Consider the following 13669-nt stretch of genomic DNA (forward strand, 5'->3'; position numbering starts at 1 on the left):
GCCACCCTCCTGGGGCCTGATGTGCTGGGACCAGTGCTGGAGTGCCCATGCGCTCGCTGCCCGCCTCAGGCCCCACACCCTGAACAGCACCAGCATGTCCAAGGCCTACCAGAGCACCTTCACGGGCGAGACCAACACGCCCTACAGCAAGCAGTTCGTGCACTCCAAGTCCTCGCAGTACCGCCGCCTCAAGACTGAGTGGAAGAACAACGTGTACCTGGCGCGCTCCCGCATCCAGGGGCTGGGGCTCTACGCGGCCAAGGACCTGGAGAAGCACACCATGGTCATTGAGTACATCGGCACCATCATCCGCAACGAGGTGGCCAACCGGCGCGAGAAGATCTACGAGGAGCAGGTGGGAGGGCAGGGAGAAGGGCGGGGGGCCTGCAGAGCCCAGGCTGCTCCCACAGTCCCCTTTGCCTTGCGTCTGCTTGACTGGCTCTCTGCTCTTCCGTCTCCCAGAATCGCGGTATCTACATGTTCCGCATCAACAACGAGCACGTCATTGACGCCACGCTGACAGGGGGCCCAGCCAGGTGAGGGGAGCAGCGTTGCTCAGGTGTGGGGCGCCAGGGCTGCCTTCAGGGAGATGCCGCCTGGAGTGCCGCTTGCTCCTGTGGCTTTGTCCAGCTGGGGTGCTCTGCAACACTGATCCCCCTCCTGTGCAGAGGGGCTCTGGCCCTCGGCTACAGTCCCAAAGGTTGTGGGTTCGAGTGTCACCAGACCTTGAGTTGACCTGGCAGTTGCGCAGGGGCTACCTGGCTGGTCAGATGATCACAGGCCGTTGTTCCTGGTGAACCTGCTGCCCTGCGCCTGCCCAGTGGGCTGGGCACTGCTGGAAACTAGGTGCAGAGTGAGGCAGCGATTGGGCAGTGGCAGAGCAGTGGCTGGAACCCGGGAGTCCTGCACCCTGTCTCCCCAGCCACGCTGCTTCGCGGGTCTCTACCACTGATTCAGCATATCCAGTCTTGTTGTCAGACCCCGAGCTGTGCCCACCCAATGGAACGTTACTGTTGGGGGGCCTGCCCCCAATCCCCATTCTGACGCCTTCTCTGCCCTCCCACCAGGTACATTAACCACTCGTGTGCCCCAAACTGTGTGGCCGAGGTCGTGACCTTTGACAAGGAAGATAAGATCATTATCATCTCCAGCCGGCGGATTCCCAAAGGGGAGGAGGTAGGGGCTGGGGTCAGGCTCCCAGCCTGGCCTAGGGCTCCTGGTGTAGCAAGTGGGGGTCCTCTTAGCAGTGTTGGTCTGGCATGTCATGGGGCCCCAGGTAGCACCTTCCTGCTCGGCCCCAGAGCATCGCCATCGGGGCACTCCAGCGCCAGGAGGAACTGGGCTGCTGGGCCAAAGGGTCAGAGTGGAGGCAGCGGCTGGGGAGGCCAAGCGGAGCAGGCTTGGTGAGGAGGGGGCAGGGGGCGAGGCAGGTGTGAAGTGGCTTGGCAGCTGCTGGCCGTGTGACACTGCCCCTCTTCCTCCCAGCTGACCTACGACTACCAGTTTGACTTTGAAGACGATCAGCATAAGATCGCTTGCCACTGCGGAGCTTGGAATTGCAGGAAGTGGATGAACTAGGTGCGCCGAGCCGCCAGTCGCGGGCAGCCCCTGGTGTGCAGCAGAGCCTGCTGCGAGGATGCCTCTGCTGCAGGCCCCCCCGAGCCATGCTGGAGCAGGGGGAAGCAGGGAGGGCGCAGGGGAAACGCCCGTCTGGAGCCCAGGGAGCGAGGTTGTGCAGGTGGGTCAGCCAGAGCCAGGTGGCTCCAGTCCCAGCTCACGCCTGCTGAAGGTCCGCTGCAGGCCTAGGGGAAAGAGCAGGGACCTTGGTTCTCTCCATAGCCGCTCCAGCCCTGCGCACGGCGGCCCTGGGTCTCTGCGGCCAGTGGCTGCTCTCCCTGGGCGGGCGGCTGCAGGCCACCCGTGGAACTGATGAACTGGCAACTCAGGGTTTTCTTTGTTTTGTTTTGTGAGGAGGATAGGGCATGTGGCGGCAGCACCACCCCAGCTTTGTCCACCTTGCTCACTGAAGCACCTGTAAATAACTGGATGGATGCGGGGCGTTCAGGGGGGCTCCCCTTCGGATCGGGGGTGGGGCAGCCGAGTTCTCAGACCACAGGGAGGTCAGATCCAGTCTGGTTTTTTAAAAAAACAAAACTAATAATATTTGCTCGCTAACTTACCAAGGTAACAAAGAGCCTCCTTGAGTGTGACAATCCCAAAGCTCCCAGCCCTGCTCTGCCAGGCGCTCTGGAGTTACAGAGCTCGCTTGGGTTTCGCTTTACTTCTCGTTCTGTAATGAAAGCACCATGAGCGTGGGAAGGAGGCGTCGGCTGCTGGAGCAGAGCTGGGGAGAGCTGTGTGCAGAAATGCCCCCTCTCCTACCCACCCCTCTCCCCAACGCAAGGAGCATCTGCACCCAAACCTACCTCATTTTAAGTGTTAGATTCTGCTGTTCTCAACGTGACCCTCCCTCTGAGACGGGCCACAGGCAGCCTCCCTAGTTCTGAATGAGGACTAGTGGCAGTGGGTGGAGCCTGGGAAGACCAATGAGTAGCAGTGGGCGGAGCCTGGAGAACCCAAGGGGTGGTGGTGGGTAGCGCTGGGGGCAGCCTGAGGGATACTGCAGCCTTGAATGCTGACCTGGTTCTTCCATGAGAGAGACCCTGAAATATCTCCCATCCCCCTTCGCTGGGACTTTCCCAGGATCCCTGCTCCTCACTGGTGGGCCCGGCCCAGAGGGATGCACAGCTGTTCCTGGATACTCCCCCACCATGCACAAGGCTGGTACTGCGCTGCCAGCTCAGGGGCAGAGCCCGGGAGAGGGGGTGGTTCGAGGTTTTCATTAGAATGTGCTGAGGCCCTGGCCTTGCTTGCACCCACCTTCCCAGCACAACACAAGCAGCCTCTGCAAACTGCTGCTGGCACCCCTGCCCGGACTGAGCACTGTTTGGGGGAGGCCGGACAAGACACAAGTGTTGGCATTCGAGTCCCTGGGTTTGGGGGAGCCGTGTTTCAGGCCAAGAGCTGACAGCTGTTGTGGCTGTTCTCTAGAGCTTGGCTGTGGGCTTTGCCCTGCTCCGGGTGCTCCCCAGCCCTCTGATCCCCCACTGACTCTCCTTTTGCTGCCAGAACTGCTGCTCTAGGCTGGCCTCTGTGTCTGTAGTGTCGGCAGGGTATGGGGGATATTTATCTATTTATACCTTAGCTTGTATATATTAGAATCTATGGGGGCTCTCCTCCGTTGTGGGCTTTGGGAGAGGGGAGAGCTGGGTGGGGTCATGTTCCATAACTAAACAGGGGGAGCCAACATCTTCCCCACGCCCAGCTTCTGTCTTCATTGGTAGAAAGAACCCGTATGTGATGGGGTCTCCTGCCAGGGCTGGGCTCCCTGGGGAGAGGATTGCTGGGCATTACAAACAAGGACCCATTTCACCCCTCAAGCCTCTCCCTGCCATGGCACCCCAGTGCTCAGCCGGGAGGGACTTTCTAAGACTGCTGTAAACCTGATGGGGCAGGAGGAGTTCACTGTAGCTGTCCCCTTCCATTAAGCTGTAGGGTTTGACATCTCCGCGCACAAAGACATGATGCATCCCCACCCCCTAAAGCAGAAGGAAAACTTTGCCATTGCTCTTCTCTGCTCTCCCATGCCATGGCTGCCTCAGCTGAGGAGGGGGTCTGTTTTGTATTCAACTCCCTTACTCTCTGGGTGTGCGGGGGGGGGGGGGGGGCGTCAGGGCATTTCACGTTTTTAAAGCAGAAGCTTTTGAGCGAGAGAGAAGAGCTGGCGTGTTTTATAAAAGCTGCTTCCGCAACTATTCAAAGCTGCAAAAGGTTTAAAATGAAATGTTAAAACTTGGGGTGAGGGCAGGGAGTAGCAAAATGAAAAATAGACAAAAAATTTAAATTTAAAATTGTAAATAAAATGGGAGCTGTGTAGAGAGAAAAAACGTTTTTACCAATAATAAAACCACTGGATGTTATTTTAAAATAAAGATGTGTGAGAGAGAAAAAGCCAGTATAACTTTTGTTTTGTTTTTTCCATTAACTTGGAAGCTGTAAAGTGTATAAAATAAAAATTTTAAAAAGTACTACAAAAAGGAGGAAAGAAAAGAACAGACTATAACAGGTTGGCCGACTTTTTAGAGGATGGTTAGAGTATAAAATAGTCCTGTAGATTTTAGCTGGGGAGGGGGGCAAACCTATACAGTTTTTAATTTTTATATAAACTATAATCCAGTCCTGGAGCTGACATTTGATTTTTTTTAAAAGTTTTCTGCTTGTAAAATTGCATTTGAAGCCTTGTCCAATACTCCTGTTTGTTTACAGTGCAGATTAAGTTTTACCTTTTATGATCCTGAAATAACCATTTATTATTCTGTTGGTTTTTTAAATAAAAGTTTAAAATAAAACTACAGCCTGTGTGCCTGGGCCGGGCCCTTGGTGGGGGCGGGGTTGTTCAGGTAAGGGGGGGGGACAAGAACAGCCCCCACCTCCAGCGGGCCCTGAAGGAGGGGCACTGGCAGGCAGGGGCATGTTGGTAAGGGGGGATTCATTGCGGCAGCCCCCCTGGCCCAGCGCCAGGGGCGTGTTAGTGGGTGGGGAACAGGGTTGCGCTGGTAACGGGGGGTAAGGGCGGTGCCCCCGGCCGGGCCCGGCGGGGGGGGTAAGGGGGGGGGTAAGGGCGGTGCCCCCGGCCGGGCCCGGCGGGGGGGGGGTAAGAGTGGGGGGGGGGTAAGGGCGGTGCCCCCGGCCGGGCCCAGGTGTCGGAGGGAAACGAGCGCGTGGGACGCCCCGCTGCGGCCGGGCCCTGACCCGGAAGTTGATGCGGGCTCCGCTCGGGGTCAAGGGCCCCCAGGTTTCCTGCTTCCTCTCTCCGCGGCCGTTTCCGGTCACGCGCCCTCTGCTGGCGGAAGTGGACGAAGTAGATCCGGGCGGAAGTGATTCGGCCCCGCTACTGCCCCCCGGCTGCTTGGCGGGAGCGAGGCGAGCCGCGGCCGGAGCGGACATGGAGGGGGTAAGAGCCGGGCCTGGGACTTGGGCGCCCCCCGGCTCGGGTCCTCGGTCCCTTCCTCCCGCGTCCCTCCTTCCTCCCGGATCGGGCCCTCGATCCCCCCCCCCCTCCCCGCATCGGGTCCTTCCTGCGTCTACCCCTCCCCCAGGATCGGGCCCCTCCACCCCGCTGCCGTATCGCTCGGCTTCCCCCGGATCGGGCCCACGTGTCCCGCTCTCCCCCAGGATCGGGCCCCTCCACCCCGCTGCCGTATCGCTCGGCTTCCCCCGGACCTGGTCTTCCCTCCTTCTCGCGTCTCTCCCGACCCCGGATCGGGCCCACGTATTCTGTCCTCTCCTGAATCTGGCCCTTTCCTGGCACGGCGTGAGCTGGCGTCCCGGCCAGTGCCCCCAGTAATTCCTCGTGCAGCGGGGACTGTGAGGTGCCCTACAATGGGGGATTCCACCAGAGACCCTGTGACTGGCCCCCTCTCAGGCCCACCAGCACATGGGGAGCACTGGGCTCCCCTCTGCAGGGGAGGCTGGGGGCGTGGGGCAGCTCTGGGAGCTGTCTGGGGCAACACCCATTTTCAAGGGGCAGTGCTGCAGTCAGCCGGAGCCCAGAGCCCAGCTAGTGACTGTCTCTAGGGGTTACAAGATCGTGGCTGGGCTGCCAAGTCTAGTGTAAATCCTGCCTGCGTGGCAGTGGCCCTGGTGGGATGAGCTAAGGGCCCCCAGTCTGGTTCCTGTTGGAGACTCATCCAGATTCCTAAAGCCTCCCCATGGTCTCTGGCCTGGACTGTCTAGGGCTGACCAGCTCTTGGGCTCATTCTGCAGCAGTGGTTCGTATGAGGCCAGCACGGCCAGGGTGCCAGGCCGGTGTCCTGACACATGCTAGCTGAGGCTCCCTTCTCCCTCTGTTGCCCCTTGATCCCCCTCCCTGGCCCGAATGGCTGGGCAGTGCTGCAGCCTGCTGGTAATCAGCTGCCAGGCTCTGCCCCAGTGGTGCGAGAAGCTGTTCCTGGGCAACTTCCTCGAGAGCCGAGCCAGCTTCTCTCTGCAGAGGAAAGTGAGACGTGTGGCTTGGCTCTCTCCCACCAGCTCCCTGACAGAGTGGCCTGAGCCCAAGGGGCAGAGATGGGGCAGTTATGGGCCCAGCCACAGTGCTGGGTGCTAACGGTTGGTACTAGGGCAGCAGCAGGTCAGCTTAAGGGCAGGAAGCCAGGACTCCTGGGTGCATTTTGCACTGCCTCACTGTGTGAGCAAGTCACTGTCCTAACCAGCTGGGCACAGGGCAGCTGCATGTGGGCATGGAGGAGCCTTTAAAAACCACTCTGACCCTTCAATGAATCATTCTGCAGGGCTGGCTCTGGAGGTTCCCCGCAGGAGCAGGGCCAGGAGGTTACCCACAGCAGAGTTGAGGGGAGGGTTGTCTGGAGCAGCAAGATGGGAGAGGCGGTGCTCCCAAAGCGTGTGACGGGGCAGGAGAGCTGCCTATCTCATTCCCATGTGGCTGTGCTCTAGGGAGGGGCTGGGGCACAGGGCTGCAATTTGTGGGGGAGTCTCTGACTTCTGTCTGTCTGCAGGGCCCGGTCCTTGAGAGCGCTGCCGAGAAGTGCCCGCTGGCACCGGAAGGTGAGGGCTGGGGTGGTGGGGGTGGGAGGTGTCAGGCTGGAAGGACTCTCCCATCCAGTCCCCAGTGCTGTGGCCACCTTCTGGGGCCAAGATCCTATAGCCTGCCCCAGTGATGTGCCAGGCAGGGTGGTTCTCCAGTCCTGACCACTGCAGTTCAGGCCTGTCCTGTCCTGCCCTCGGTGCAGAAGATGGATTTATCACCCCTTCTGCTGGCCCCTGCGTTCCCCTGCTCCTGACAGCACCTTTCCCCCACAGAGGTGGAGCCTGGCAACGGGGTGTACTCATGCTTCATGAAGTCCCATCGGTGCTATGACCTGATCCCCACCAGCTCCAAGCTGGTCGTCTTTGACACTTCCCTGCAGGTGGGTGCTGGGTGTTGGCACCTGGATGGCAGCAGGCTGGGTGGTGGGTGTGTGAGTCCCCCATGGCATGGATTAGCTCTCACCAGGGCCATGAGGCTGGAGAAGGTCTTCCTTGGGCACAGCCCCAGGACTGGCTGCTACCAGAGCACTCCAAGTGCTTCGGTCTGCACAGCTGAGGTGGTGAAGGAGATTCCCAAACCTGAGCCGTTCTTTTCAGGTGGTGCATCTGGGGTATAGTCCCAGGTGGAGCTGGCGTTAGAGGCGGTTTTGGAGCAAATCCAGAAACTTAATAGTAACAAGTCACTGGAACCAGATGGGGTTCTGTGATGGGGTTCAGGGGTCCCCCTGCACTGCACCCCGTCCGCTGGCAGGAGAGACTCTCACTCAGCAGGTACAACAGCAGGTTTATTAGGCAACAGATGTCCAGTTTCTCACAGAAGCGACAGCACAGCAGCCAGAGACAGTCCTTCCAACCTGTCCTGGGGAGAAGACCCCGAGGGGGGCCCCTCTGGGGTGTAGCTTTCCCCCTCCTCAGGCTGGCTGCCTTCCAGCTCTCCCTTTTTTTAGCCTCTAACTGCCGCCCCCGATTCAAAACCCCAGCTCAGCTCCTCCCTGCTCTTTGTTCAGGCAGAGGTGTCACCTGCCAGTTGTAGCCCCAGGGTCATCCTCAGCCACTGGGAGCTGCTGCTTGCCTCAGACATCCAGCCTGACTCACACATGCACTCCCCCCACTCCATTACAGGTTCACCCAAGAGTTCTGAAAGAACTCACATGTGAAATTGCAGAATTATTAACTGGAGTTTGTAACTTATCTTCAAATCATCTTCTGTGTATAATGACTGGAAGATAGCTAGTGTGATGTCAGTCTTTTAAAAGGGCTCCAGAGGTGACCCTGGCAATTACAGACCAGTAAGTTTAATGCCTGTACCAGGTAAATGAGTTGAAACTACAGCAAAGAGCAGAATTGTCAGATGTAGAAAACAGAATTTGTAGGGGAAAAAGTCAACATAGTTTCTGGAAGGGGAACTCTTGCCTCACCGATCTACGAGGGTTCTTGAGGGGGTCAATAAGCATGTAAGGAAGGGGGACCCAGTGGGTAGAGTGTATTTAGATTTCCAGGAGGCCTTTGCTAAGTTCCGTCACCAAAGGCTCTGAAGTAAAGTAAACTGTCGTGGGTAAGAGGGAAAGGCCTCGCATGGATTGGTATAAAAGACAGGAGTAAATGGTCAGTTTTCAGAGTGGGCAGGAGTAGCTGGTGGTATCTCCCAAGGGTCTGTATTGGGGCCAGTCCTGTTCAGTCTCCTTACAGTGATCTGGAGAAAGGGGTAAGCAGCGAAGTGGCGATGGTACTCAGAGTTCAGAACAAAGCAGACTGGGAAGAGCTTCAAAAAGATCTCACAGAACTGAGCGATTGGGCAACAAGCTGGGAAATGAAATGTAGCGTTGATAAATGTAAAGTGACGCACAGGGGAAAAATAATCCCCCCTCTCTGTACACAATGATGGGGACCAAATCAGCTATAACCACAGGGGCGGTTAAAAGAGCAAACAGAACACGAGGAATCGTTAACAAGGGGATAGAGAATAAGGCAGAGGCTCTCTTACTGCCTCGATAGAAATCCCTGGTACACCCACCTCTCGAATCCTGCGTACAGATGTGGTCACTGCAGCTCAGAAAAGAGAGCTTGGCGTTGGTAAAGGTTCAGAAAAGGGCAACAGAAATGGCGAGGGGTTTGGGCTGGGTGCCGTATGCAGCGAGAGTGCAAGGACGGGGACTGTTTGGCTTAGAAAAGAGGCGGCTCGGGGGGCGACAGAGGCCTGTAAAGTCGTGACAGGTGTGGAGGAAGCGAACGGGACCGTTACGTACGTGCTCCCAGGGCCTAAGAAGGAGGGTCACCAATGACACGGACGGCAGCCGGGTTAAAACAAAGCAAAGGGAGTTTCCCTTCGCGCGGGGCGCGGTCGGGCGCCTGTGGAACTCTCGCCAGAGGGGGTTGGCAGAGCAGGACTGTGTTGGGGTTCGGACGAGAACCAGATGGATTCAGGGTGGGTGGGTCCGTCGGTGGCTGTTAGCCAGGCTGGGCAGGAATGGAGTCCCTGGCCTCTGCTTGTCGGGCTGGGAATGGGTGTCAGGAGAGGGATCGACGTGTGCTGTTCCCTTCCTGCCGGCTCCTGGCACTGTCCGCTGTCGGCAGCCGGGCGGCTGGGCTGGACGGGCCTTTGGGCTGAGCCCGCCTGGCCGTTCTGCTGTTCTCCAGCACCGCAGCTGCACAGGGAGCCCCATTCTCGCAGTCTCTGATGGGTCATCCTGCCCCGACCTGCAGACAGGCTCCGCCCCCCGCCTGCTCCCCCAGCCAGGAGCTGTGGTGGGCCCTGTCCCCCAAGTCTGACCTGGGGCCTGTGTTGGGCTGCAGGTGAAGAAAGCCTTCTTTGCACTGGTCACCAACGGTGTGCGGGCTGCTCCGCTCTGGGACAGCAAGAAGCAAAGCTTTGTGGGTAAGTGCAGGTGGCGAGGGACGGGGGCCAGGCTGCCGGCGCCCCCCGCTCACTCGCACTCTGCCCTGCAGGGATGCTGACCATCACCGACTTCATCAACATCCTGCACCGCTACTACAAGTCAGCCCTGGTAAGGCTGGGTCTGGCGCAGAGCTGGGGTGGGCCCACGCCCTCTGCCACCCTGCGCCAGCCCTGGTCCCTGCGGACGCCCTTCCCGGTGGCTGGGGGTTCAAACCGGGCCCCCCGCAATGGCTGCGCCACCAGCAGAGCGAAGCCCTCGCCCTGGGGCTGCAGCCGTGGTAACTCCCCCCCGCTCCCCCCCCGCAGGTGCAGATCTACGAGCTGGAGGAGCACAAGATCGAGACGTGGCGAGGTGAGCCGGGCGGTGCGGTGCTGCCAGGGGGCACTGTGCCACGGGCGGGGGCTGGGACCCCCAGGGCCGGGCAGGGCCAGAGGCTGCCCCTGGCCTGGCTCTTGCGGCTCCTGCCATGGCTGAGGGCCCCCTGTGCCGGCTGTGTCAGGGCAGAGGCCTGTGATTCGGGCTCGCTCAGCACGGTTTGCTCCCCACAGAGGTGTACCTGCAGGACTCCTTCAAACCCCTGGTCTGCATCTCCCCCAGCGCCAGGTAAGGCCTTTGCTGCTGGCAGCCCTGGTGCCCCAGGGGAAAGGGGGGTGTTTGTCTGCATTGCCCCTGCGGGGGGGCAGGCAGCAGGAGGTGAGGGGCTCTGGGACTGTGGGGGGCGGGAGGTGGGTGGTTCTGGGGCCGTGGGGGGCGGGCGGTTCTGGGGCTGTGGGGGGCGGGCGGCAGGGGATGGGCAGTTCTGGGGCCGTGGGGGGCAGGAGGCGGGCGGCTCTGGGGCCGTGGGGGGCGGGAGGCGGGCGGCTCTGGGGCCGTGGGGGGCGGGAGGCGGGCGGCTCTGGGGCCGTGGGGGCGGGAGGCGGGCGGCTCTGGGGCCGTGGGGGGCGGGAGGCGGGCGGCTCTGGGGCTGCTGGGGGGCGGCTGTTCCTGGCAGAGTGGCAAAGAGAACTGACAAGCCGGTGCCCCCCCCCCCGGCCCCCCCTGGGAGGAGAACCCAGGAGTCCGGCAGCATTCCTGCCGCCTACCCCGACTCCTGTCTCACAGCCTCTTCGACGCCGTCTCCTCACTGATCCGCAACCGGATCCACCGGCTGCCCGTCATCGACCCGGCCTCGGGGAACACGCTCTACATCCTCACGCACAAGCGCATCCTCAAGTTCCTCAAGCTCTTCGTAAGTCCTGCCCCCCCGGCCCTCCCCTCCCCCGGCCGCTCTCACAGCTCCCCTCCCCCGCAGATTGCCGAGGTCCCCAAGCCGGAGTTCATGACCAAGACGCTGGAGGAGCTGAAAATCGGCACGTACAGCAACATAGCGCTGGTGCGCACCGGCACGCCGCTCTACCGGGCCCTCGGCATCTTCGTGCGGCACCGTGTCTCCGCCCTGCCCGTGGTGGACGAGTCAGGTGAGGGGCAGGACGGGCTGCCTGCAGCTTCTGCCCAGCCTCCGCCCCCTGCTGAGCTGAGACCCTCCCCTGCTCCCCCCTGGCTGAGCGCTGGCGGGAAGCGAACCGATGGCCCCCAGGGATCCAGGTCCCAAGAGTTGACCCCGCACTGCTGCCAGTCCCAGCCAGCCCTGAGTTCCCGCACCTTGGCCAGGCCCTGCGGGGCGCGAACAGGCCCCACGTAGCTGCCCTTCTGGGCAGGGGAGCGGCTGCGCTCTGCCAGGCTCCCTGGGAACTGGGCGCTCGGGCAGCCCCTCCGAGGGCCTCAGGTGGCACCGGGTGGTTAGCAGGGCGCCGCCGGGGCGGCTTGTGTCTCCTGCTGGTGCACACGGCTCACCCGACAGAACCTGGATGGCGAAGACGAGCGGGAGTCCTGCGCTGAGCTCCTCCATCAGCCCGTCTTTTCCTCTCCTCAGGCCGCGTGGTGGACATCTACTCCAAGTTCGACGTCATTGTGAGTACTGCCCCCGTGCAGAGCGTGGGGGGCTCCTGCAGCAGCCAGTGGGGCTCCAGGGGGCACATCTGCACCCCATGGGACTGGGGGTGCCTGTGCTGGCCGGTGGGATGGGGCACCCCCACTTGGCATGTGGCTGCTGCGTGCCGACTCCCCTGCGGCGGTGCCTGTCCCTGCTGGCCGCGGCCAAATACGTCCCTTGCCGTGGGGCAGGGAGCGCGGCGGGCAGGGTCTGCTCTGCCCAGCTCACCCCCTGCTGCCCGCAGAACCTGGCGGCTGAGAAGACGTACAACAACCTGGATGTGACAGTGACGCAGGCGCTGCAGCATCGCTCGCAGTACTTCGAGGGCGTGCGCACCTGCTCCGGCCACGAGACCCTGGAGACCATCATCAACCGCCTGGTGGAGGCCGAGGTAACGTGCCCCCGTCCCGGTGCGCCCGGCCAGGTTGGGTCTAGCTCAGGGGAGAGGCGACGTGGCCGGTACTGAGAACGCTGTAGGAAAGACCAGGCCGGCCTGGAGTGCCCTCAAACCTCAGGCTGACGGGCTCTCCTGGGGCAGACCTGCCCGTTCGGAGCAGGCGAGCCCTGGGGCTGGTAACGGAGGCAGAAAAATAGAACAAAATGCAGTAGACTGACGAGTCCACAAGCCGGGCTGGTGCCCGGGGTCACTGGGACTAGAAACAGCATCAGCTCCCGCACACGCGCCAGTCGCCTTCTCCTTCCCAGGCTGGCGCTCGCTGTCCGAGTCGGCCAAGCCGGGGCCGGGCTCCTGTCAGGCCAGGCTGAGACCCCAGGGCCGGGCCAAGGAGCCCCCTTCCGAGAGGGATCCGCGGGTTTGTACTGGGGCCGAGCGCTCTGCTCGTCTCCCCGTTCCCTGAAGCTCTTCTCGTCTCTCACCAACCGGCCCCCGGAGCCAATGGCCGTTGCTGACAGGGGCTTCCACCTTCCCAGCGGCCGCGTGTGCCCCTGTGTGTGGGTGTACGGCAAGCGCCCGGCCCAGCCCCTCCCTGAACAACTGTTACCCAACGCTCCACATTCCCATCCGCACCAGCCGGGTCACCCAGGCCAGCGCTGTCCTAACCCAGGACAACTACCGCAGGGTCTAAGGCCGTACCCACCCCCGCACCCTGCTGGGCTGGGCCCACCGCCCCTTCTCTCCGGCACACCCCGGGGAGGGACAGTGCATCTCCTCCTGGCACTGCAGCGCTGGTGCCTCTGGGGGGCAGTGGGCTGCAGCTGCCCCCTGACGGCCGTCTGTCTCTCTCTCTCTCTCTCTCTCTCTCTCTCTCTCTGTGTGCGCAGGTCCACAGGCTGGTGGTGGTGGATGAGAGGGAAGTGGTGAAGGGCATCGTGTCGCTCTCAGACATCCTGCAGGCGCTGGTGCTCCCAGGGGGGCCCCAGCCCTAGGGGGTCCTCCCCACTCACCCAGCGTCTGCTGCGAGGCTCTTGCTGAAGTGGGTGTCTGAGCCACAGGGACCAAGGCTTCCAGGCCCCCCAGCCACACATTGCCTGCTGGCCCTGCCAGGGCTCCATCAACAACACCCCCACAAGCCGGTAGGATGTGGGGGCTTCATGCCAACCAACAGCCAGCAATAAACTGCCCCCCGTCCCAGGCAGGCTGGGCTGCTCCCTCCCCAGGGCAGGGGGGCCAGAGCATCTGTGCATTGGGCCGGGCGGCTCCTTGCCAGGCCCACCCGCAAATGACCAGGGAACCACTGTGATCAGCTGCCCTCAGGGCTGGACGTGCAGAACCATTCCCTATTACAATCCTGCCCCAGGGGGGCGGATCTCAGCCGGCTCCTGCCCTGCGGCACCTCCCGGGCATCCCTCAGAAAGGCTGGGGCTGTTTCTAGCGAGTGGTGGTAGTGTATCTGGGCCAGGGGCCTTCCTCGCACTCTTCCTCTCATGCCTGGTGGCCGGGAGCACTGCGGGGGGGTGAGGAGCTTCCCAGGGCCTTGGGCCCCTGCCGCAGCCCCAGCCGAGTCTGTGCCCCCTGCACCTTTATTGTGAGTGTATAATAAAAACCAGCTCGCGGGTGCATGTGATTGCTGAGCCTGGGGCCTCGTGTCGGTGGCTGGGGGCAGGGAAATGTGGGGCACCTCTAGCAGGGCTCCTGGGGTGTCTGGCCTGGGGGTGCTGCTGGTCCCTGTTTGCCAGGCAGGCGCAATGGTGCTCGTAACCTCTGCAGGGGGGAGCTGGGTTGCTGCCAGTGCAG

General features: G+C 61.5%; 2 protein-coding genes across 2 annotated transcripts in view; both read left to right on the forward strand.

Moving 5' to 3' along the window:
• Positions 1-4403, forward strand: part of KMT2D (lysine methyltransferase 2D) — a 41952-nt gene extending 37549 nt beyond the window's left edge. Inside the window, exons 52-55 of the mRNA XM_074979556.1 lie at positions 70-355; positions 463-536; positions 1068-1176; positions 1486-4403. Coding sequence (XP_074835657.1) covers positions 70-355; positions 463-536; positions 1068-1176; positions 1486-1578 — 562 coding nt within the window. The 3' untranslated portion in view covers positions 1579-4403. The remainder of the gene's footprint in view (positions 1-69; positions 356-462; positions 537-1067; positions 1177-1485) is intronic.
• Positions 4404-4924: 521 nt separating this feature from the next.
• Positions 4925-13499, forward strand: PRKAG1 (protein kinase AMP-activated non-catalytic subunit gamma 1). Its single transcript, XM_074979501.1, has 12 exons — positions 4925-5014; positions 6576-6624; positions 6880-6986; positions 9400-9481; positions 9553-9611; positions 9809-9854; positions 10052-10106; positions 10605-10731; positions 10795-10960; positions 11416-11453; positions 11720-11866; positions 12757-13499. Exons 1-12 carry the CDS (start codon positions 5006-5008, stop codon positions 12859-12861), a joined length of 990 nt encoding a protein of 329 aa, XP_074835602.1. The 5' UTR covers positions 4925-5005; the 3' UTR covers positions 12862-13499.
• The last annotated feature ends 170 nt before the right edge of the window (positions 13500-13669 follow it).

Source organism: Carettochelys insculpta, chromosome 29 (assembly GCF_033958435.1).
Source record: "Carettochelys insculpta isolate YL-2023 chromosome 29, ASM3395843v1, whole genome shotgun sequence".
Classification (NCBI taxonomy): Eukaryota; Metazoa; Chordata; order Testudines; family Carettochelyidae; genus Carettochelys; species Carettochelys insculpta.